Here is a 27,001-nt window from a genome sequence, read left to right as displayed (position 1 = left end):
CACGTATCAAAATTACCATGTATTCTCACAGCAAAATAGTAAAAACAAACTAGCCATTGCAAAATTATCCTTGAAACTATGCTTGTGCTTAAGCTGAGCAGTTTCAATGACACATTATTCTTAATTTTTGACCTGTTAGTGTTTCATTAACAGTGCTCAATTTATATGCAAATACATTTAATAATTTATTATTAATCTTTAAGTACACTATTGTTTTTTAAACTTTCATTATAAAGTATTAATTAGTTGCAAAAATAATTTTTTACTCTTCAGAATTATTTAAACTTTCTTCAGAAAATACATATTCATATTAACTTCAACTGCAAAGAAATCATCGAACTTTGGCCTAGAATGGGACCTCAGCAAAGTACCCAGTGTCAGAGTTCTAACTCAAGCAAAGTAAAACCAGCACCTATTGTTTATTCCTTTGATTGTACAGCTCCAACAGAGTTATTTTGCTGAGACAGAGGGAGCATGTACATGCGTGTCTGAAAGAACATTTATATTGTACAAGGTGAGACAGACGTTAACAGATAAAACCAGAATACTTTAATTGCTGTTGTCTGACTAGTCTGAAACAATAACTGAAATATTTAAATAAATTATTGAAATATGGCTTATGACATTAAACATATTGCAAATGGAATGTTAAGTACTAGAGGGTCTGAAGAGTTGACAACCGACAGAAAACGCTGGAGCACCTTGAATGGTATTTGCGGAAAAGAAAGCAAGAAAACCTCAGAATCATATAGGAGACTAGAATACTCTACAGGAAAAATGGGGTTATTTTACATACGTAAGTATCAGAAACAGGATAAGACACTAACAAAGGAAAGTGCAGCCAACATTTAAGTGACAATTATGAATTTTTGTCATAGGTTTACTCGGAGTGACAGCAAACAAGGCAGACCTATGAACATTACATAACTGTGAAATGAACATGAGTCACCAAGACATCACATTTCTTTCCAATACAAGTAGAAAAACATTGACATAAAGCACAAGCTTTTGCTAGATCTCACCCAGGATATAGTACATAACTCCAGTCACTAAAGAAAGATGAACTGGAGTACACATAGAAGAGAACTACAAAATGAACAGGAGAGAGGAATACCTGTCTCATGAGGGAAGATTTAAAAAGTTGTCTTGCTCAGCTTTATACAATAATCCCAGTAAAAAGGGCCCATAAAACTTCAGAAGATTCCCCCCCCCCCCCCAGGAGGGAGCAAGAAACCTTTGAATTTTTAAACAGAGCTTGAAAAAAATAGAAGTTTTAAAATAAAAAACATTTTCAATAAAGCTCGAGGAAACAACTGCATAGCATGGGCCACTGCAATGATGGGGAACTTGAAAGCTTCCAAATGCTATTTTCTGTTGTGCCTATATTAGTAACTATAAGATGCCAGAATTAATTTTCTGAGCCTGAGGACAAGTGGCATAGCACAACTTGTATTCATATAGCTAGATACTCCTCCATTTCCCAAAACAGAGTAGCCTTGTCTATTCTGCCTATTGAGAACAGCCTCTCATCTGTTCCGTATTATCCCAACTCTTCCTTGGTGTTGTCTAGGACAGCATCCATTAGCACAGGTCATAACCCTGCCATGGCCCATGCTAACATTTAGGACTATGGACAAATGCAAGGCAGTGCTTAAACTTCTGCTGAACTTATTTAGTTTACTGGGCACGGGCAAGCTCCCAGCAACCAGTGTGGGTAAGTGTTGGTTGCAGAGGTGAGCATCAACACACAAGACAGTCACTGACTACTGCTAAATACCTGCATTCAGGTGACAACTGGAACGGTGCAGGAATGCAGACAGTTACAGGAAATTAGTTGATGAAAATATGACCAAATGAATAGATCAGGAGCCCAATTTAACTGTGTCTCTTTCCAGTTGGAACAGGGAGTTGGGGAGAGAGGCTTGAAATCCCTGCTTTGAAAAGTGAAGGTAGGAAGATTTAAACCAAACCAAACAACTGAACAACAGAGAAAAGAGAACAGGGTTCTACCACAGACAGGTCACCAGCCTCTGCCTCAACTATCCCTCTACAGGCATCATTAAACAACTTCAAGGATGGAACAAAAAATATTATCTGGAGATAATATGAAGTGACATCTTTAGAAATGTGGAAACCTTGAAGTCTTGTAGAATACAGGACAGTATCAAGGGGGAAAAGCCAGATATGTCAAAGAAATAAGGGTACCTTGGAAAGGCAGGAAAATCAAATGCTATGTAGTGTGTTTGATGAGACCATTTAACTGCACTTCTGAAAGATGGGGTTTAACTGGATAGGCACCAGTTCTCTAGAAAAATTTTTGAATGCAAAAGTAAACTGCAAACAAGACAAGCAAACAAGCAAAGTTACACAACTCAGAAAAAGTAAGCTTCAAAGAGTCTTATACACAAGATCTGAAGGAAGCTTTTTCTCTTTGCATTGATTAAGTCTCAGTCTGAATACTCTCTACAGCTTTAAGGCAACGTAGTATTATAAAACAGATGTAGACATTATAGGAATGTCCAGAAAACATTCCATATGATAAACTGAAATATTGGGGTTGTTTACCCTAACGAGAAGACTGAACGAAACTCTACAGCAACTTTCAAATTTGTTAAAAGCTGCTGCAAAGAAAAACAGAATAAATGATTCTTTATGTCCCCTGTGGGTAAAACAAGAAATAATTGGCTTAAACTGAGGCAAGGAAGGTTTAGTGTGGATCTTTGGAAAAAAAAACTTACTAGCAGCAAGGAAAGTTTAGTACTGAAATAAATGTCCACTGTGTCAGCTGAATCCCCAGTATTAGAGATGATGAATTGTAGTGACAGTTTAGGCACACATAGCAGTTTAGGCTTTGCAGCAGTGTGATTAAGAAAACTATGTACTTGCAGAACTGTTTCCAGTCATACCAAGAGCTAGTCTGAACACCTCTGCGTCAACTCTTAGCTATCTTAAGACTTGAAGCTGAACAGTAAACACTCAAAATTGAAAAGTTAGTTTATTGCTCTCAGTTTACATAGTCATTGAATGTTAGGAAGTGAAAGAGACATTTTTAAAACTTCATCTGTCCTTGCCAGTGTATGTTTCAAAGAATAGTTTCATATTGCTTACAAAGTGTCATTACTTTTACTTTTTTCAAGTCTGTCTCTCTATATTTTATCTGCCTCCTCATATGACAGAAATTAAACTAACATAGTGAACATTTAAATTATGTTTGATTTAAATGATGTTTCTTTTAAAATTTACTATTTAATTAGAACACAATTACATATTATATACATAAGATGACATTTACTTATTATTTGATTATATAATTCAGAATTTTTTACAAAACTATGTTTCACTGAAAGTAGACTTTTTTCTGTTGTGTTATACACAGATTTCGTGCTTCATGTGATGAGGGATGTGACTTTGCAAAGACTGCTACCCCCTACACAAAAATACAATATATACAACGTAGCAGGCTTTGAGAAAGTAAAAACTTATACACTCGATGTCACAAAGCCTATATCGATTTTGTCAGGTAGCCAAAGTGCTACAGCAGTTTTACACTTAATACCTATTAGGTTATCAATGCTTGAGAAAGTGTATGATGAGTGATGTACTTTCTCACTGTTACAGTCTAAGGCACAAAGCTAGGAGCAAATTCTCAGAGGTAGGCACAAAGATCCCACCACCGCCCAATACATCACACATGCAGCCCATCACAAGTGAAGACACAGCTATTAATTTTGAGAATAAAACTGAATGTGGGCAGCCAAGAAGAGAAGGAGATGCTATATCAAGCTTTGGAAAGCTTTTTAGAAATACAGAAATATTTTTATTAAACTGTAGTACTTTGCAATATTCTCATTCCAGGATGGTCACCTTATGTAAGTTCAGAGAATAATCTCTTGGAGTCCAATCTAGACATCGACAAAAGCAAATAAGACATTTTAAAATACCTTCTTCTTATTAGTGTGAACTAAAAACAAGAAAGCTTATAAAGAAAAATGGGGAAAGACCAAAAAGTGAGGTGAATATTTGATTATCTTTGCGTGCAAGTTGGATAGGGAAATGCAGGTTAGGTGTTATTTCTTCATAATTTGGCTGGAGCACAAAATACTGAAAAGCAACCAGGAAAATAGTTTCAATGAGGAAAACTACAATTCCAAACAGGTTTACTGAAACAGTATGCTATTTCCAGTCCCCTCATAAAAAAAGCTGCTAGGATTCTGTTTTATTTTTCAGTGAGGTTACCAACTTGAGAAGTGAGAACAATAAGATAAAAACACATCCTGAAGACATTTATTTTCACGCACTACTTACATGGACTCAAACAACTGCATGTAGTGTTCATCCCCTCGTCCTCCTTCCACCTCATGGTCCAACTTCAAAATTATTTCATTTTCAAACTAATAAAGAAAGAAAAATTGAAACACTGAGCAGATATCCAGAGATCAAACACATTTCAATATGGCATCAAAAGAATATCTTTGTATAGTTATATCACAGACTTCCGAGGGTTAAATGCTTGAATATATTCCAGTTGACTAAGGCACATCTGACTACCTCCAGATATCTGTTTCTTAATACAGACTGATAAAATAACCTGAGAAAACAGGCTTACAGTGTCTGTGTTATGGCTGTTCATAGGACATCTCTAATTTGAAATGCAGGATTTCAGAGTAAGTAGAATCACTTTCACCCAGATAAGATATGAACAGTCCTACAGTATGCAATACCTTATTTAATTGCTATTTGTTAGGTCTGTCTAGACCCTAATTAGGAAACAGTGGCATATAAACAAACACAGCAAACAAGCTATTTTTTAGCTAAACACAATTCTTTCCCCTCTACTGTATCATTTCTTCAATTTTACTTTACAGTTACGACACCACTTCATTTGGAGCCATCAGCAGCCTTATTTCTCTACTTGAAAGGTCTAGGTACTTTCTAGGTAATATACCATTAATATACCACAGTAATATATCATTACCTCTTCAAGAAATGGAAGTACATGTTGGACTATATTTTAACCCAGCACTTTGCAGGATCATACCTTAATTACATAAAGCCTCTTTAAAGTGTTATTTTGTTACTGCAATATAAATATACAATTGTAATTTGTCGTTTCAAAGCTTTTACAATATGTTATACACAGGAAACTGCTTTATCATTTGGAAAGGGTTAATGCAATTTAAAATCTTTAGATCAGACTTTGTAATTAGTTTGCAATGCTTTTAGCATATATTATACAAACTGCATTGAGGTCCGGGAAATAAAAACCGTAGAAACTATAATACATGCATACGGTTTGTTTGGGTTCTCCCCCAGCCCCTTTCCAAGCACCTTAAAGCATTAAGATTTGTATGTTCAAAAAATGTCCTCAAATAGTTGATATTTATGTATCATACTTGTAACAGAAATACAAAAGATGAGTTGGTTTTTTTGTGGGTTTTCTTCTTCAATATAAAATGAAATTTTACCAGTGGAAAAGAAGGGAAAAAAAAAAAGTAACTTAAGTCAGTTGGAAATTTACTGGGAGAGGGTTCCAAGGAAAATATACCCCCATTAATATTGTCCACTGTAGACCCAGGCATTTTGAACCAAATCACTGGGTGTACTAGCCTATTGTTGTCCTTCAGACATGATCTGAAACAACAACAACAACAAAGTGTTCAAAAAATAAGGTGTTTTAAAATAACCTGATTTATCAATCTTGGAAAACAGAAAACTAATTATAATTGATGTAATATAAAAACACTGCATGACAGAAAATAATTTAATTCAATAAGCTTAGCAGAAATAAATACTAATATTAAAATGCTGCTGGTTTTAAGATGTTAAAAAAATCACTAAAAAGCAGCCAGCCAATGAGCATAATTTTTCCCAAGCTTCAAATATTACATTGTGAAGCAGCAGGTATCTTTTTGCACCTGCAGGCTGGAAAGTCAGCACAAATATAGTACAACACCAATGGATATCCCCTTCAAGGCAGAGCCATTCTTTTACTAACCAGTCTCTAGCTCTAACTACAGTGGGAATACTTTTTATACTCTCTGGTTGCCTAAGTCAGTTTGCCCTTGTTTTGTGCTTAGCCTTTACTGAATGCCTTCATTGCTTCTAAGCCTCTTGTCTGGTAATTTTCTTTGATTCTTCAATCTTTAACATCTCTTTTTGGCTTGTTATATGAAAACCCTAGAATTTATAAAAGCATTCCAAGATTCATCAGCTTGATTCATAATCTGGGCTTTTAGCAATGCTGAAAGCCTGGACAAACCCTTTCACTGACCTTCCATTTCATTTGGGCATGCCCTCTGAAAGGAAGTGTGATACATGAATCTCAAAGTCTTAGTGCAGCTATAATCATTCTTCTCAATCATCTAATTGTATCATGTTCAGATATCATCATATGAGAAAACAACTTGATATGGATTTGTAAAGAATCTGCATGGTTAGAGAGTTACAAGTTTTTAATGCCAACACTTTTTTAAACTATTCTAATGTGATTGTCAATGTCCTCTTTATGCAGTCACAACACGTGTCAATCCCCTCACCCCAAGATATCTACTAAAATCTTTCAGTATCATATGAATAAATTACTCAGATGTGGCAAAATTTATATCCATATATATAAAAATATATATTCATATATACTGAATGTTTCACATTGTTACATACAGTGTGGTGAGGTAGCAGAAACGAAAGATGGCTTGTTCACGTTGTCTGTTCTATTGCCCTTGTGAGTCACCTAGAGACATACTAAAAATGAAAGATTGCTGGTGCTCTGAGAGTAAGCACACACGCTAGTGAGAGAAGCATGCAGAAGAGTGCAGATAAGAAGACATTTTGAGAAAGGTAGGAAGCATGTCTAAAAGAGGCTTTTTCAGGTGCTAAAGAAAAATTTGTGTCCTAGTAAGATCTAGCTTCAGATAAAACAAACCTTGGCATAGTATTTTCAAGAAGAGGTGGGAAAGATCTACCACAAGGTTCTAGACAAGCCACTAACACATCAAGAGGCACAGAGAAAGCATTAGAAAAATAGGAGATCTACACTGAAATAAAGGTCTGTTGCTTTACATCAATATAATTATTAAAAGCACTGTAAAAATGACAGAATTCGCTACTGTACTAACACAGCAAGTTTTCACATTTTTCTTTCATGCAAAATTTCACACAATTTTCAGTATATGCATAATTCTGTTTTCTCCCTGGAGTGTTTCTGTATAAGTGAGAGCTTTGACAGACTGGGATCCAGATCATCCCGTCAGAGAACTGGAAGCCTTTCATGGTAGAAAGAATTACTATAGTATTTTATATACAGTACTATCAGATAACTGCAATGCAAGGAATTTTTCCTTACTTAAATATATCTTCATCAAAAAGTTCAGCCCTGAGCTGAAGAAGCCAAGCCCAAGGCTATGTATAAGAAAATAGTTCCCTTAGAACACCAAGCAGGTCATGCATATCTTCAGATTAATGTTTTGGAAGACACAATTCCTTCAGTTACAGAAAACATGATATTCTAACTGAAAACTTGTTACTACATGTACTTTCTTCAAGTAGGTCATGATTAAAACTCTCCACCCAGAAGAATTACTCAGCATTTTTCAAGAACGAAGGGCAAGCATTCCCCATTTTCCTCCAGATTATTTGATAGCCATCACTTTTGTCCTGAGCTTCAGCTAAACAGGACCAGCAAATGTCAAAGCTAGTCCAGAATATAAGCCAATCAAAAGATTTTGCCCCTAAAATAAAAAAAGTGCAATTATGTTGAAACAGATTTATAAACTACATAATATGTAAAATTCTCTGTTTAAACATCCTCAGATCTATCCCTGAGAGCAACCTAACCCCCCCCCAACCCCCCCCTACATTCTATTCAAATTTAAAGTTTTAAGATAACTCACAGATGTTGCATGCTCACTACCCATTCACTGTAGAATTTCTCAGGTTTCACCTTCACACAGCAACAAGTACAATTCCACACTGAGACGGAAGAACTAGCAGTATTACTCAACCAGTATTCATCAAAGACAGCAGGAAGCCATGCATCCAACCCCAGATCTACTGGGTCATCCCGATGCTGCACACTGCTCTTTAGACAGAAGACTGAAGTGGGCCGTTGCTTCTTTCGAGGAGGTTTGAAACATTGTCTTGAGTGACCTAACTTCTACACTCATCACACAAAAAGCAAAAAACTAGGTGCAGAAAATTAGGCAATACCGATACACTCCTCTTTTCTTTAGAAGGGGTGGGGAGAAAGGAGTAATTTCAACCACTTCATATTTCTCAGACCAAGTCAAAACAACAAAACCACAGCTGTAAATGTGTGAAACCAAAACTGTCTGTAAGATTATAATGCAGCAGCAGACATAAATGCTTCAAACAGAAATACTTAAAACACTTCACAGGGGGTTGATGTGATACACAAGAACTTGGATACAAGTTGTGTACCCACTATACAATGGCATAGACAGGGACTTCTCCAGGTCAGCACCAGATATAGCATATTTTAAGATGACTGAGAAGGAAAGTAATGTTTATGAAAACATGAATAGCACTGTTTTAAATGGACATAGAATGGTTAAAATATTTTGCTGCCTGGATGAAGGGTAAAATTGAGAAAATACATTGCTATTTATTATCAGTGAGATGCCTACATATAAAAGGTCATTGCTGAATGTGAATTTGCAAACCTGTATAGTATGCATATGAGAAACATTAATAGCAGTATAGGACTAACTCCAGCAGAACTGAGCAGCATGTAGTCATCCAGTATTTCAACAGAAGTTGGCAGTAAACGTTTCATCTCTGTGGTGTGCTGAATAGGCTCTACACTGCTTCTCAAAATACTTAGTGACTTCAGATCTCAGAGTCTCCATTTAAGAACTATGTCCCATAATGCTCTCAGAGAAAACTGTAAGTTGTTCAGCAGAAACAGCAATCTCATTTTCTGATTTGAGTAGAAGGAAAGGACTACTACGTTAGTACTGTTTCTTGATTTTTTTTTTTTTTTTTAATAGGAGTGTCAAATAAAAGGGAACCCTATTTTTTCTTTAGAGGCCACAAAGAATTTTGGTTTGTTAGGAGTACCAATACTCTAATCCAGAACAATTCTTTGTCCTGTTACTTGCAGACTTGCTACTCTAATATTAGGTGTTTCTCTGTAATTAGAATACAAATTAAAGATTGCCAGTGGAACAATACATATTATACCAATACTAGAGAATAAAGAGCTGTCATTGAAATACAGATAAACGGAAAAAAAAATTACTCTGACTGATCCAGGCTGAAAAAGAAGTATAAAGGGCTCAGAATTAAATTCTATGATTAAGTAGTATATGTATCAGTGTATATATGTGTATTAGCAACACAGGTACACAGCAGTTTCAGGACAAGGCAATATTAAGCAAAAACATCCAATCCAGTCATTTTCTAGAGCTGAAGTCTGTGGACTTACTGCAGTAAAGACAGAAATCTGTGAATATAGTGCAAGTCAAGCACCAGTTAAAAAGCATCTACCTCTTAAATCCTTCCTAGTACTTATTCAGCAGGTAGAGAATAGATTTACTTCTCTAAGAGGCAGTAATTTCACAGATGCTGGATCTGAACAAAAAAACCTCCTTCTAACCATCTTTCCTGCAGTTTCTCAACAAGCTGCAAAAAAAGTCAGTTGCTTGAACCAAAATAAATAAAAAAGCTGGCAGAAATTAGAATAAAGTTTTAATGTGTCTGTGCCAAAATTAAGCCCTGGAAAGGGTATTTTTCCTCTAACTTAAACAGTGTGCCTAACTGTCATCGGCACCAATTTGGCTTTAAAACCACCTGCTTATCTACCTAATAGATCCAAGAAATCTTCATGGTTCTGAACACACTTCAATACCAAACCACAGAACATCTCCATTTTTTTCTCATGGATCTGTCTGAAGCACCAAGCCATACAAACTTGGTTTCTGCTAATGGGATGATCTCACATGCTTCTGAAATCTTATGCATAATAAAATATCAAGAACTGAGAGTAAGAAATATGGGTATTTACAGCAATTATAAATCACGCGCATCAGAGGAGCTTGCTGAGAACACCTATATTCACTCATTTAGTAACCTTTTAAAGCTGTTAGCTCCGAAAGATACAAGAGTCCAATAGGTTCATTAAGAATAAACACCTATCCTCTAACCCTACCAATAGCTATGTAAGCCCAAGAATACACCATCAGTCAGCACTATTTTCTGACTCAGTCCAACAGTCAGGAAGGAAAGCAAATATAGAAAACTTCCCCAGATGGCTTCAGCGATTGGTAGAACCAATGAGAGACACTAAATTGAAAATACCACACACAAACAGAATGACTTCTTTGAACAAAAATATAAACACAGATAAAATAATCTTTCCTAAGCTAAGTTAAATCCTTAACATAGCTTGAATCCACATTTACTCCAATGATCTTTTATTTTTATCATTTTTTTTAAGTTTGGTTTGGTTTTGTTATTTTTTTAATTCTTTTCTAGCTTTTGGCCTCAGATTATCAGTTAGAACAAATAGTACTAGGTTGCTTGACAATGTGTCTTTCTTTGGGAAGCCTTCCTAAAGTAAACAACCTGATCTTTCAAGGAAAGATGGGTTATCAACATTTGGAGGATGGGATTCTTTTAATATCCCACACCCAACTGTGGTGGGTTGACCCTGGCTGGATGCCAGGTGCCCACCAAAGCTGCTCTATCACTGCTCTCCTCAGCTGGGCAAGGGAGAGAAAATATAATGAAAGGCTTGTGGGTCGAGATAAGGACAGGGAGAGATCACTTACCAATTACCATCACAGGCAAAACAGACTTGACTTGGGGAAACTACTGTAATTTATTGGCAATCAAACCAGAGCAGGGTAATGAGAAATAAAACCAAATCTTAAAACACCTTCCTCCCACCCCTCCCTTCTTCCCAGGCACAGCTTCACTCCCGGATTCTCTACCTACCCCCCCAGCAGTGCAGGGGGATGGAGAATGGGGTTACGGTCAGTTCATCACACGTTGTCTCTGCCGCTTCTTCCTCCTCAGGGGCAGGACTCGTCACACTCTTCCCCTGCTCCAGCATGGGGTCCCTCCCATGGGAGACAGTCCTTCACGAACTTCTCTAGCGTGAGTCCTTCCCATGGGCTGCAGTTCTTCATGAACTGCTCCAGCATGGGTCCCTTCCACGGGCTGCAGTCCTTTAAGGCACAGACTGCTCCAGTGTGGGTCCCCTGTGGGGTCACAAGTCCTGCCAGAAAACATGCTCCAGCGTGGGCTCCTCTCTCCACAGATCCACAAGTCCTGCCAGGAGCCTGCTCCAGCGTGGGCTTCCCACGGGGTCACAGCCTCCTTCGTGCATCCCCCTGCTCCGGCGTGGGGTCCTCCATGGGCTGCAGGTGGATATCTGCTCCACCGTGGACCTCCCTGGGCTGCAGGGGGACAGCCTGCCTCACCATGGTCTTCCCCACGGGCTGCAGGGGAATCTCTGCTCCGGCGCCTGGAGCATCTCCTCCCCCTCCTTCTGCACTGACCTGGGGGTCTGCAGGGCTGTTTCTCTTACGTGTTCTCACTTCTCTCTTCTGACTGCAACTGAGCAAGTTTTTTTTCCCCTTCTTAAATACCTTATCCCAGAGGTGCTACCACCGTCGCTGATGGGCTCAGCCTTGGCCAGCGGCAGGTCCATCTTGGAGCCAGCTGGCATTGGTTCTGTTGGACATAGGGGAAACTTCTAGAAGCTTCTAGCAGCTTCTCACAGAAGCCGCCCCTGTAGCCCTCCAGCTACCAAAACCTTGCCATGCAAACCCAATACACCAACACATAGGCAACCAGCTTCCCTTTATATTTGAGGGAGAAGGGGATATATTTGCAGGACTAATTCTATCCACAGATGCTGAATTTAAGTTGGATAAATTGCCTTTCCAAGATTCTTAGCTCTCTGAGCTAATGATAGACAGAGCCTTGATGGCTAAAATTAATAGATATTAATGGCTTCCTCCCTACATCTTCAATAAGAGTTAAAATTACAAGCCTATAACTTTTCTTCTGGGTGAATGGAAGTCACATGTGCAAAGTAAAAGAAGGATCGTGAAGAAAATGTCTTAGTATGCCATACATCCATGTACATATTCTGCTCCATTAAATATATATGTATAGTATGTTATTCTTGAGAAAACCAGAGGGGGAATTTTGTTTTCTCTGGGATTAGTTGATTTCCTAGAAATAGCTAAATAAAATAAAATTTATTTTATAAATAAATTACACAGCCTTTTGAGCTGGCACCAACACGTGTGTTCACCCAGAATGGAGCACTGCCGCACAGATGTGTCAGCACAGTACTACATCAAGTTAAGAAAAATCAATCTTTTTGGTAAAGTTTATTAAATCATGTGGGAGGGACCAGACAATCTCTAGTTCCAGTGCCGGTACAGACTCAACTAGTAAAGATGTCTCTGTGCTTTCTTCCCCTCTCTCATTAGAGAAGATTACATTGGAAAGAAATTATTTATTTTTAAAGTTCAGCAAAATTATGTTTTAACTGAATGCCAGTCTAGGCTCCTGAGTGCCTAAGGCAGTCTTGAAATACCATGTTATCATTCTCAACGTTTTATACTAAAGCTTTAAGCAAATATCCTATATAATACTAAATTCCAATTTGTAAATGAAAATTGTCCACTAGCAAAACCTAGAGTTTACATGTTTGTGTATCAAATAATTTTCCATTCCTATTAATTTTTTGCCCTTTCTAATTAAGATGGTAACAATTTTAAGTAATAAAACTTAACATGCCTTTGCTTAAAATATATATTTTTAAAAACTTAACAGAATTGCCAAACTTACAGATGCAAGTTTAAGAAATTTATCTTAATTACCTCATCCATAGGAAAGGAGAGAATAAAACCCACAATTCTTGACCAGTGAATGATCGTAATTTCTTAAGCAGAACATTAGAATCCAATGGGACTCATCTGATCAATTATGAAATAGTTTTAGTGCCATCTGATAAAAATTACCTCTTATTTTTAAGCTGCAATAAAATGAACATCCTTGTTCCTCAGCACTGAAAAAATATCACCTGAAACTTATTTATATTAGTGTAAGAAGTGATTTAAGGGTCACCTAAGTGTCTGGCATCTTCCAGGCTCCTAGGCTGTTGTTCTTGTCAATCAGTCAGTATGACTGATGAGTTTTCAGGATTTTTGATCTGTACAGATCTATGCATCTCTCCCAAGAGATGAAGTATAAGAAAAGAGCAGGAAAACATTTTTAAGAAGGCAAATATAGGACTATTAGGACATGGAGGGAACAGATGCACGGAAGCAAAGTGGGTTTTAATCTTGGCCTTGAACCAAAAGCTTTGCACTGTGAAATACAGACCAAAATGGAAATTCCATCTGCTTGTTTGTTCCACACCTAGTTGACACAGAAATGCCCCACATGATTTAAAGTATTAAACATAGCTGGGTATATGAATGAGATATTTATATTTACTTTCCTTTGAATGTCTAAAATTATGACTTTTTGTTTGCCGCTTACCATTACACAGATTGTTCTGAATTAATTATTTGTGTAACTACAAAGCCTGAATCTCCAATTTAAAATTTACTGTGAAAGGCAGTGTGCAAACACAGAATAAGGTGAGTCCATGCCCAAAGTGCTTGCATAGAATGGAAAAGTCAGCTAGGAAAGAAACTGACAGATACTCACTGCCCAGGTGGACAGGAGATTTAGATTACATTCCCAAATGTCCTATCCCACCATCCCTATTTCTATTCCATCAATCAAAAATATTTAAAACTTGTGATTTAAAAATCCTTTTCCTTTGCAAAAGTAATGTAAAAAACATTTTAGGAATGTCAGTTCTTCACAGTGGTTATTTTTCTCACAATAAATATTAAGAAAAATTAGAGTTTCCTGAGAAATCCGATAATATATAATTAAGTATTCACTGCTATTTCTGTCAGATATTCTGTATTAAAAATTGGAAGTTCTGGCTTATCAATACCTGTGCCCCAGGGAAGGGGTATAATGAAAAATTTAGATTAGAAAGGACCCATAGAGGTCATTTAATTCTACCTCCTACTTAACCAAGGGCTGACTTCAATGTCATGTCTTGCTGCTCAGAACCTTTTTCAGTAAAATTCTGAAAATTTTGATAAAGATCCTGCAACCTCTCTGGGCCCCTATTCCAGCACCTTATTGCTGCTATTGTGACTAAAGTTTTACTTAAGTCCAACTAAATCACTCTGGCGACCCTCACTCACTTGCATAAGAGCTCTTCCTTTTATTCTTAATATTTTGGATTTTACTTTCTGTAAGCAGAAAAGCCCACACAACAAATATTTACCAGAAATAAACTGACCACATGACATTTTAATGAATTTTCATTCAGAGTATTTTTAATTACCTTTCTGAATTCTCCTGTCCTTTGATATTCACACAGCATCATGTCAAAGAATATTGGGATTGTGGCTTTTCGTAGTTCAACTTCTGGAATAAGAGTCATTTCCAAGATGGGTCCAACCATCCCCGGAATAAAGCAAATTTTATTCTGGCCTGAAACAGAAATGCAAATTGGGTATTTGAGAGGAGAGGAAAATAAGGGTTTTTTTTTTTTACGGAAATATTTAGGACATGCAATCATTTAAAGCAGTGTTTCAAACTATCTATGTTGGCAAAGTCTTACAACTTAGTCACTCATCTCTATTCCTTCTCAAAAGCTGAAAGCATGTTAATGGATATAGTCTCATTCTAAGATACCAGAATTCAGTGCCAGAAATAAGCATGTATGCCAGCTGAGTTGACATTTTCAGTGAACATTTCAGTTTTTCAGCTTTTGACATCTCTTTTTAAATGCCTGGAGTAATAAACCCAAGAATCCCCCAGGAGCAGGAGCGCGCCACGTGGTAATGTCGCACTGTGTAACCTTTCTAGCTTATTACTTGCTTTCATTTCTGAATAGCATCAAACATTGCAACCAATAAAACAAACCAACCAATGCATCAAACATTGCAAGCAGTAATAGAAACACTTTCTACACAAATCCTAAAGTGACACAAAATTATCCCGTAGCACAACTGCTACATCAGCTGCCAATGAACATCCAAATCTACAAAAAACTCAGCCGGGCCCAAGATGTTCTTCAAATGTTGCTTGTTTCTTGAGGAAGAAAAATGTGGTATGTGGAGCAGACCACCATCAAAATCCGATGATCTGCATAAGAACGTCCATACCGCCTAAAGCTTGTAAGGAGATAAAATGTTCTCATAAGCAAATATGACTAGACTTGTTCCATAACTAAAAAGTAATCTGATTCTGATTTGCCTCTCACATGGGTGCCATACTAACGTAACTCTCGGCATAAATGAACTATGACTTCAACAGTTTTATGCAATATTATTTTTTCTTCCACTCATGTTGATTAAAATCATTATTAATCCTAGTTAAATCAGTAACGTCAGTAAGATTGAAATGAATCTTACGGCAACTGAATAACTTCCAATACCTATATTCATTAGACTTTACAGGTCTGTAACTTTTGAAAACCACAGAAATTCATGTATTACATAGCTATCCATTTACCTCTAAAAATCTTCACTCTCCCAAGCAATCCTCTTACATGAGTAGAAAAAAGAGAAACATTTAGCTAAATGATAGCAATACCTATTGCCTGACCAAGAGACCTAATCTTACACTAAAACCCAAAAGACCTCAGCACACAACTTCAAATAAATGCATAAATAAAATTTAAAAAATTTAAAAATAAATTAAAAAGGCTTTTTGAAGACTATCCTGCCATCAGCAACTGTTATTTCCATTTCAGGAATCAAAAGTAACATCTCCTCAAACCTCAGAATGACTGAATGACTGAAATGGACAAAGGAAGATAATCTGCCCAAGAGAACAAGGCAATTCAATTTGTAATTTGAAAGGCACCCTAGAGTTCACAGTATGAGATTCTTTGACATACATTCGCCCGTTTCAATCCTGCTGTATATGTCTCCCTCAAATGTGGTTTATACTTAAGATGCCCTACTGCTTTTCAGAATACAGATTCTTTCTTGTTAAAGCTATAGAAGGAGCCTGAAAATTATAGAAAATAAATGGAAGGGGCATTTATTATTAAGTGAGAATTATTGGATATTAGTTTGAAACATTTCTCAAGCTGTATGCCTCACTTTTTCCATTGGGTATGTAAGACAACATTACTTAAATAAAATAATAATGCATTTGGATATTAGAAAACAATCCTTTAGTCTTCAACATTACACTAAGCAAAACTGTTAAAGGCCCTTAAATTTTTATAAAGCCATCGTGTTTGCTGTTTTTAATATGGACTCTCAGATTCAGCCTGAGTAGGATGTAAACAGCAAATCTCAAATACACACAAGTGGAAAAGTGCTTCTGCAAGATTTGTTGTACTGTGTAGTAAAATGAAAACCTGAAAGTTTATTTTAAGAAACAGATGTCAATGGTTCTAGAATCAAGAGTTCATTTGAAAAGGATTAATTTCCAATTTACACCTATCAGTGTTAAAGGATGACGATGGTGTTAAACTAGAAAATTAATGACTATGCTGAAAGCAGGTTTGAGAGTTCACCAATTAATGAGCAAAAGTATCAAATCCTTTAAAATCTTGACTACATCTTTTTGATACATCAGAGTATACTGATGCATTAAAAATTTTTTTTCTACTAAAAAATACTAAAAGAAAAACATTAAGAAAAGAAAGCTTGAAAGGGCTATATATCACCAGAAAGAGTATGTACAAGGTGATGAAAACATTTAAAATCTCCAGGCAAGCACTGATACGCTGGTACACCTAGGAAACTAGAAAGTTTAATAGAGATCATAAAGAAATTTCACGTCCTAAAAGAAGAACTTTGTCAAAAATTTCCAAGATGAAACAAATATTCTACATAAGTTCAGTTAATAAGAAACAATCCATTTCAGTGCATTTTGAAAATCATAGTTGGCTTCCTTGTTTAATAATATTCGGTGATATTACAGCCTCTCCACAGCTTATTTTACCTTGCAACATTGCTGTGTCAGAGGTTCAAATACACTGCAAAACTTCCTTGACCAGCTCAGGGGTGAGAGGAAAGGTAAGTAACAGAATGTGAGCACACTAAAAGGAGAAACGTGGAATTACTTTTGCTTCTACAGCAGGCACTGACACCCTACTGAGGGAAGAAAATGTCCCCATTTTGAGATAATGTTTCTTTACAGTAAATATGGTATATCAGGGAGACAGGGAAGTGTGCTGCACTAAATAGTATTTATGAATAAAACAGTAGATTGTATGAAAGAGTAGAGCATACAATGCACTATTCACATTAATTCTGTATGTTGAATTTTGTATGGAATAAGCTGTATGCTTATTCCATGCTCAAAGCTGAAGAGCTGTCCTTCCGTGATAACACTGACACTATCCCACTGGACATTCCATTCTGTTATAAATTTCCGAATAGTTTTGTACTCAATAAGCTAATTATGGCTAAAGTTTTAATAACATGCAAAAAATACCGATACTACTGGAAAAAAAATGCTCTTTTATTGCAGGCACCGAGGAGATTCCACACTATTCTTAAAATATAAACTTCTGAAACATTGAGATTACACAAGTTTTCCTGGATGAAATGACTGCATTTTAGCTGAGTCAGAACCATAAGGACCTCAGGAAGAAGGGAAAAATGCTATTAGCTTATGATCAGCACTCCACTGAAGTGGCACATAGGAATGAAAGACCAGAACTGGCTTGTGGTCAAGAGATCTCAAACAGACAGAATGGTTGTAAAGCCTTTTCTTCTGTCTTCTCTCTGTCACTAAACTGATAAAATCTAGTCCTTTCATGAGTAACTGTCTGAACTTTGACATTCAGCTTGCATTTCAAAGTATAATTGTAGGTATCATCATAATTGTCTTCATTGTATATTTCAAAAAACCTCTATAATACATATTTTCATAGAACAATACACTGTTGTTCCCTTTATTATGAACTCTCAAAGAAGCAGTAGCAGAACATGGCTGTACAATAAATGTAAAAACATTTTGGAATTTTAACCCAAACAGATTCCAACTCTGAGCCTACTAATTTCTGGAACTGTAGATTCAGACCGAGCAGTAATCTTCTCAGGGAAAATTTTTCTGGTTCTCAATTTCAGCAAAGTAAGATTTCTGAAATCTTCTCATTTCAGCCATCTTTGAAATCTGAGAGAAGGTTGTGAGTTCTCTTAGAAATAAAAAATAGGCAGTAGTCGAACAGTATCTCATGTCAGTTCCAAGCTTAATCACAGGAGTGAAAACATATTTTAAGTTCAAATAACAGACATATTTACAAAAGCACTTCATGTGAGATATTTTTCAATGAAACAAGCAATATGCTATGGATTTAGTTGCAATTAAGTTCATTTGCCTACTCACCAAGTTTGTACCACATGTCACGGATAGCAAAGCCAATTAAACGCCTCATATCTCCGTATCTAGAAAAAAAAAAAAGTATTTTTATCATTATCATCATTTCACTACAAAATTAAAGACATAAGCTAAAGTATACATTTTTGCTTACTTGTTCTGGATTTTGTTGTATTTTGCATGGGAAAAGTTTTCTAGCTGTAGTGAATCTTGGGTAATAAAAGCCACAGCCAAATGAAAATAGTTGTTCCACAGCTGTAAATTGAATATAAGGAAATTATAAAATGTTTTGAGAAAAGCAGGAATAATATTAAACTATGCATAATGCTGAATAATTTATGAAACCAAATGATGCAAGCAATATGAGATTTTTATATTATGCAAAGAGGTACATCATTGGTATTATGCAATTAGCAGGAAAGCAAGAAAGATGAATTTTAATAACCACCGCTACACATTTGTTCTTAGTAACACAGCAGCTGACTAAATACTGCTAAAAAAAGATTCATATGAGATTCATTAGCTAACAACATTAAACCATGAACCATAGCAAGACTAGTGAAATACATTACATGCCAGTGAATCTTAACAACTTGGAGCTAAAGGCATCCAATATAATTACACTGTATGAAAACTACTTCAAAAGGCATCTACTGTCTTCTCTTTGGATTCTAATTCAACAATGATTTGTGTGAAATTTCAACATATTTTGTTAAGAGCTCTCTACATGAAACGAGGACAAAATACATCCCTAACTACTAATAGTGCTGAGTCATGTACTTGAACTAGAAGAAAACCCCTTATATTTCCAGTGCACAACCCTTCATTTCTGAAAGCAAATTACTTGTTCTCCAGACAATCAAAATAAAGTACTTCTCTCACATGCTAGAGATGGAAAGGGAGAAAAGAACCTTCACTAGGAAACACAAATTCAAAGAAGTAAATACTATTTTCAGAGCTTCTAAGCAGTCAGCAATGACTTTAGACACTTCTTTTAAAAACAGAGTTGCATCAAAAATATGCATGGTAGGTATCAGTGAGACAGTAGAAAGGCAATGGTCAATGTATTCAGTGGTAATTTAAAGGACAGAAACAAAACATATAACATTATTACAGAGCTCTTAATTTTATATGGTGAAATACAACCCTAGGTTGGGAATCTAAACTAAATAGTCTACAAATGTAATGCTTCATCAGAAACTTAACTGACCTCTGTCCTTTATAACCTGGAAAACTCTCTTATGCACAAATAACCAGCAAAAGTAGATACCAACTCACAAAACCACACACAAAAATACAGACATTTCCTATAATAAATAAAATTCTCAAACATCCTCTATAATGCGAAGAAGATCCTACATTTAATTTATTCCTCCCTTCGAGGCCCAACTAAAGCTCTCCTTAGCAGACTTGCTTATTTAAAAGGCCTTAGGAGGGCTGTTTCTGTCTTTAAGTATTTACAGTCTGGAGACCATAGTTATCCTGGGCGCAGATACACAGACTCAAGTAGCATTTCACTGGAGAGAGTTATTAATCTGTTACATATTATACCATTCCAAGATGCTCTGAATTCACCCAAACCAATCACAGCCTTATAAAAAAAACTACATTTGAATATGAGCACTAGTAAGGCAGCAGCTTTTTTCCCCCCCCTTAATACAAACATTTAAATTACGTTCATATCTAATTTTTGAAAGTATACTAATAGTACATACTAATCCAGAGCCTTTTTCCCCAGGATAAATGTTATTTATGTTTTTCCTCTTATCAAAGATTTTAAAAGATTAATTTGACCAATTTAGAGTTTTCAGTCCCTTGAGAAGCTGTATTTATTGATGTGTAGGGAATATACTTTTCATACGTCAGTTACGCCAGTAAAATGGAAAATGTCTTAAATCATTCTAAATTATGGGGAGAAAAACAAAGCCTTATTACTACAGGTAATGGTCTATTTTTCACTTAATAGATCCAAGTTCAATGCCACCTTTGTCAGAGACACACCCTAAAGACTCAATATCCTTATTTATAAAATACATTTCCTTTCGTCCTCAGAGTACCCATGATGGCTGAAAAAATATGATCCTTTGCATTCCAATAGTGTATTCAAGTTAAGGACTTGCAAGCTTTTAAGTCCCAAAACTAAGTTTAAAACCCTGTGAGGCAAAGTAGTCTCTCAGAAGTAAAAAATGGCAACAGCTGATAGAAACAGATCCTTAAAATGAAAAAAAAAAATGCTTATGAAACCTGTTTTGTTTTCTCTTAAGCCTACAATACTGTTCCAAGTTGTTTAGCATTTGAACATCCAGTTATCTAGCATGTGGTAGGGCTGAAGTGAAGTAGCACAGTGACAGGAGAAGAGCTCTTGTGCTCTGATTTGTGTGATACGCTTTGCTGCTCATTGACGTGAACTCCAGTGCTGAGTTGTCAGCTAGGGACAGAGTACTGGCAGACAAAGCTAGAGCTGAGAAGTGACCCTTCTCTGTAATTAGTTATCACTTATTCATCGCAAACTCCTACTGAGAAGCAGCATCTGACAGTAACAGCACAGGCTGGCTTAATGTGTTGTAACACTTCAAAACATGGCGACTGAATTGGCTGGGCATGGTGTTAATCACACATGCTGAGAGGGCTTCAGATCTCTCAATACTCCTCCATATAAGGGCTAAGGGAAGTTAAAAGAAGAGGATCTCTCATTCCTTTTTTTTATTTTTTTTTTTTCCTCAGAAAACACGATATGCCTTGCCCCTAGAAAATGTGACAGCTGCCCAATTGGAAACTGTGGAAGTAATTTAGTAAGAAACTTCTAGCCATCTCACAAAGAAGAGGAGATCTGGATGATTTTTCAGGATAACTACCAAAAGTAAACACTGCTGCCACCTCCTTCATACACACCTCTGAAACCAATGCCTCTTTTGCGCTAATGCCTACCTTTTAGCCTTCATTTTCTCTACAGACATCTTTGCTCAATTCTTTTTGATAATGTAGGAGAAACAAGTCGTCTTTGGAAGACTTTTGAATTTCTGACAAATTATTGAAGATGCTAAATGTACTCTAGCATTTCATAAAACAGACAAGATGACAGTTTTGTTTAATTTTCTTTCTTGAAATATTATGGTGAAAGCAAGCTCAGCCCCTTGAGACCAGCAGACATAATACATTTCAGTTAGACACTGGGTTCTTTACTTTGATTTTGTAGAAAAATGGCACTTACAAACTTCCTGCATGTATGCATAATGGCAAACTACATGTAGTTACCACAGCTATTGAGCTAGGTTAGCTAGAAATAACCTTTTTGAACCTTTGAATAACTTTTATAAAAAACAATCCATTGACTTCCAAGATATACGACATTCTCAATATGTGATGATTTTACCTCAGTAATGTTCTCTTTCACATACTGGAATACATTTCTTCGTCACTTAAACTAAATAATTTAAGAAACATCTATTTTTTACTATTTTTGTGACACTTCTGAGTACAAACAATTTTAAACAAATGAATAGCAACCTGTGTTTTCAATAAACTATTTAATTGGATCAACCACAGATACTGAAATTCACTCACAAAGCACACACGGCTGCATCATGCAGTCTTAAAATTCTGAACCAACATTCATGAAGATTATTCTGTGCTGTCATTTAGAATATCTCACTAGAAAAATACAGGTTGCTAAACAGAGGCATAAGCAGAATGTGAAGGCTACAATTCAGAATAACTCACCAACTGATAAACATTAAAAATTAATTAAAGTAAGCATTGCATTCTGTTTAAGTGGAGTCTTGACAAATACAATTTTCAGAGTTACAACTGATTCATAAATTCTGGAAGTTACAAACACAATATTTAGGGCTTATTCCTATAGTATGCAGACTGGTTCATGACAGGTGTAGTGTGTTCTTTGAGGTGGAAGAGAGAGTATTAAGCATCTCAAAGTAAAGAATTATGAAAATCCTTTGGGACCTCTGCCAAAATTTCTTTGCATTGGTTATGTACTTCAAAAGGACAGAACAAAGGTAGAAAATTTTCAGGTTAATGAAAGTAAGTTTACAGAAGCTTTGAAGAAACACAGCACATTATATAAACCAACAAAAGTTTGTTTTATTCATTTTTAGTCTTTAAAGATTTTCATGGCATACTCCCATTCTCTCCTTGTTTTTGTCATATGCTTCTTACTTAATGATGCAACTTAAGAAAAATACTTGCTAATAGTTTCTACTCCACACATCTACGATTCCTATGTTGGAAAACATCCCAAACCTCTGAAATAAGACATTCCCAAATCCAGTAAATTTTAGTTTCATGTATGCAAAGTTTTCCAGAATTTATATCCTGTGTATTTCTTTCCATTCTGAGCAATGAGTCCAAAGAAATTTGCAGATGAACATCGAAAAATCAATTACTTATCATAGGTCACTCTAGGAAGACCCAGCCATATGGTGGTAGAAGGATCAAAGATGAACTTTAAACTCTGAAGTTTGATAATTTTCAAATGCACAATATGATATATAAAAACATAACATTTCTAGTATTGCTGGTATAGTTAATACAGCTAGATAAATTTTCTAATGGTTGCATTATCTATTAACTTCTGCATCAGCCATCTCCTAGGATTTTCTAAAATGTCTATCACTATCGTACATGTATTTTTGCACAATACAGTGCGTATTTTTCCCTGTATATTTGTAATGCAGTGAAGCTTTTGATTTTGGCGTTTCTAACTGAAGATTCAAAAATAAAAAATAAGGTGCACAACTCTGCCTGTGATGCTAAAATACACTTCATTACTGCTGAGTTATTAATGATGCCTAGTGCATGCAAGAAAGATAGGAAAAACATGAAAAATAAGCATTTTCTTTTAAATCAGACTGATGTTATAATGGAATGTGGACTATGCCTTTTATAATAAAATTCTGTTGCAGGAATATAGATGGTTAATATGAAATTATAATTGCTATAACAGTACAGATTTAGAAATATAATCCTTTCTAATGCCCTGTAAAAATACTGCTAACAGAGGGGAAGGAACAGGAATCAATAGCACTGTATTTTCCAGAATAGAAACTCTATGGTAGCTGTGCCTGACCACATCAAAATGGTTTCTATTTGTTCACTCTTCCCTGCCCCTAATATGTCAAAAGCTGCCATCTCCAATCAGAAACATTATAAAAGGACTGTTGCACAAAAAAAGTCATTTCAATGAATTAAGTGGCTTTAAGGGTGGCAATGGATGCTGACTGCATTATACTGCTGTTGTGTTCAGTCACTGAACGGAAATACTTACTAGGCAGAGCAAAATTTCTAAAACCAAAGCTGATGGACCCATGAGTTGACGGTGACAAGAGACTGAAAATACTCTGTTCTCCTAGACAAAGGTAACACCTAGCTAATGACATCAGCTACTAACAGAAACAAACAAAAAAATGTCATATGAAGTCTAAATAGGTTCTATAAAGGTAAACATGCACATTGGAAAATTTAATCGACATTCTGAAGTGAACCATTAAACACTGTTATCTTCATTTTTCTGTTGATGAAAGACTGGCTTGTGGTTCATTCAAACTAAAAATTAGGAGGAGAAAACCCATGATTTGCAAGTTGAAAAAGGGATTTCTGCTGGTGCAAAACCAAAAAGAAATAAAACCTTCTTTCCTAGTTCTGCATTCATAAAAATAAGGAAACTGCTGACGCTTAAGACGTGTCTGGTAAATAGAAAGATCATTTAATTATTGTATTTCTATATAACAACAAAGAAAATGTTAATTCACATTTGAACTTACTTCTTTCATACCTACATCTCTATATCCTTATGGACAGATAATATTTGGCTTCAAAATTGAACTACTGTCCAATATTTGCTTCATTAAAACTCCTTGTGAATCAAATAAATGGCAAATCAACTAGCTGGATGTTCTTCAGTATAAAATAGAAATGGGTGTACAAAGACACTTTTTCTTTGGGGTGAAAGTATTTAGACTGCTTATGGAAAGCCACGTTATCCCCTGATTATTCACCCTTATCTAACACCCTGGGGGCTACCCGTGAGGTATGCATATAATATTTTGTCTTGAAACAGACATTTTCAGTCAAACGAAATCAGCATTTTTTGATTGAATAAGATGGTACAATTACCACAAAAGGTAAAAGTGTACTGAAAAGTCCCAGAACTGTCCTATTTACAACAAATGAAATACACTTCTCAGACATTTATTGATACCGCGAATGTATATATTGCCCAAGTACAGAACCACACAAAGTTTTTGTTACAATTAAATGCAAGAAACCGGGGTGGTTTTCAGGGAACATTTTTCCAAAATATATTGTACAATTTTTAATATTTTTGTTTGTTTGTTAAGTCTCTTCTGAAGAACCCATTTCAACTCATACACCCTAAATCCAGAATTTGCACATTATTATGGTGCATCTGTTCTGCTATCCTGCAAAAGCCCAGCTGCAAAGCAGTGATCTGGACAGGTTGTCTGATCTCTGTATGCAAAATTGGCAAATCCTTAAAGAATTGTTACTTGATACAAAACAGCAAAAATGCCAACATTGCAATCTCCTTTAAAATTGTATGTTGAACACATCTGAAATCACCTGCAATGGCTGTACTTCCAAAGCAAAATTGTCTTTATTAGTAGAAGCTGGTAATGAAAAAGAGCTAGCCCTACCCTACACACCCACCCCTGCAAAAAATCCCAAACACCTAAGCCAATCCACAATACAAATCCTCTTACAACTACATAACATGATCCTGACTAGTGAGGACCAGTATGTGGCAAGTAGTGTGGATAACGGCTGGCTGATGAGACAGTTCTGCAATCAGTTAAGAGAATCCTTATGAATATTATAAAAAATAAGTACAATACTGAGACAAAACAAAAAAAAAAAGAAGGAAAAGAGAAAATATAAGCAATTTGCAATCATGCAGATAAGACTTTTTATTGACACAAAATGCAACAAAGAAGTCAAAGAAAAAACTAAACACCATTAAGACATATATCATCATGGTCTTAAGAAAAAAGTCTAACCTCAGACCTGCTTTCCTAATTTATTTTTTGTATTTTACTTGCATACCATCAATATATCTCCTTACACTATCTTAATAAGCTCATTCTGAATAAAGATTCTTAAACTACTACACTTTCCATAGTTGGAAACCTCCAGTGACATGATTTACACTTCAGTGAATTTTTTCTAGTTGTAAACAGAACGTATATCTAGAAGGAAACCTGAGAGGTCAGCTAATCCAGCTCCATATCCTAAGGCAAGATTTGCTAAACTGCTTCAGACAGATGTCTGTGGAATCCATTCTTTAGAATCTTTAAGTGAGAAGTATTTCCTAGCCTTTCTAGATAATCTGTTTCAACACAACTGTGTTTATATCTAAAAGCAAGTCAATAACCTATTTCAAATACAGAGACATGAACAGAACATAAACTGCTAAATATTGAAGTTTTTTTACCTATTCCAATAATTCCTACTGAAACTCCAGATTCCTGTGTCTTAAATCTTCATGTTCCGCTGTACTTTCAGTACTGAAGAATGCACATTGATGTATTATGCAAGATTCTTTCCCTGTTTGTAGGGTATGCATTCACAAGCTTAAGAAACCATGAATATTGTGAGCCCTCGTTCATTCTTAGAATCTTACAATCATTTAGGTTGGAAAAGACATTTAAGACCATCGAGTCCAACCGTCAACCATGCCCACTAAACCATGTCCTGAAGTGCCTTGTCTACGTGCTTTTTGAATACCTCCAGGGATGGTGACTCTTGCTTCATGGTTTATTTTTGGTCAATCACTTAATGAAAATTCAGTCCTTTCTCTCCTGTAAAATTATTTGCTCTGGAGCTAAAAATTTTGTCTTATCAGCACAATAGTAAATATTGTATAGCAAATGCCTTTCAGCTAGTCCTTTCTTTTTTGTTCTAGGTTTTGCTGTATTATGACATCGGAGAATATCTGCTCTATGAAATCTCTAATTGTGGCTTGTTTTCTGAGAGTGACTGATGTACATCTGAATACATCCAGCATGTAAACTTTGCATGCAAAACTCAAAAAACCCTAAAAGGAAACCACCCCCTCACCCAGCAGGCATGTAATCTCAGACATCAGGTGACTATTCAATTACTTCTAAGAATAATGATTCTCAACCCAAACAGCAGTTCTGGCACTTCCTGCCTGACCACTGCAATGACAACCTCAGTGTCAAAGCACTGGAATTTAAAAAAGGGCTCTCTACATAAATGGACTCAGTGAACCAAACTTATTACATACTAAGGCAGAAAATTTAACAGCACATCACTGCTGTGCCGTGCATAGTTTTGGTATTTGTCTGAGGTATATAACACCTTCATCATTGAACCTACGGCTTTAAGTTTATGCATAGTTTTAACCCTAAAGATTGTAACCACTGTTCATCAGATATACCGCATCCCTTTACAGGTCCTAAATGATAACACTGCTTTCCTTTCTGCCTGAATCAGATAATGAGTAAAGAAAGCAATTTTGCTTTAGAAACAAGAAAAAGGCCAGAAACTTTTTTCCCTCCATTTAACAAGCTTCAACAGAGTAGCAAAAATTTCTTCATTGCTTTTGTCT

At 35.9% G+C, this 27,001-nt stretch overlaps 1 protein-coding gene across 1 annotated transcript in view; it reads right to left on the bottom strand.

The window, feature by feature from the left end:
- The window catches only part of DOCK2 (dedicator of cytokinesis 2), a 214,181-nt gene that overhangs the window by 32,945 nt on the left and 154,235 nt on the right, over positions 1-27,001 (bottom strand). The window contains exons 31-34 of the mRNA XM_052772076.1: positions 18,554-18,654; positions 18,409-18,467; positions 14,393-14,541; positions 4,306-4,391 (exon numbers count right to left, since the gene is read on the bottom strand). Of these exons, the coding sequence (XP_052628036.1) occupies positions 4,306-4,391; positions 14,393-14,541; positions 18,409-18,467; positions 18,554-18,654 (395 nt within the window). The remainder of the gene's footprint in view (positions 1-4,305; positions 4,392-14,392; positions 14,542-18,408; positions 18,468-18,553; positions 18,655-27,001) is intronic.

Source organism: Harpia harpyja, chromosome 20 (genome assembly GCF_026419915.1).
Source record: "Harpia harpyja isolate bHarHar1 chromosome 20, bHarHar1 primary haplotype, whole genome shotgun sequence".
Taxonomy (NCBI): Eukaryota; Metazoa; Chordata; class Aves; order Accipitriformes; family Accipitridae; genus Harpia; species Harpia harpyja.
Note: the sequence above shows the minus strand (reverse complement) of the source record. Positions and strands in the feature narration are given on the sequence as shown.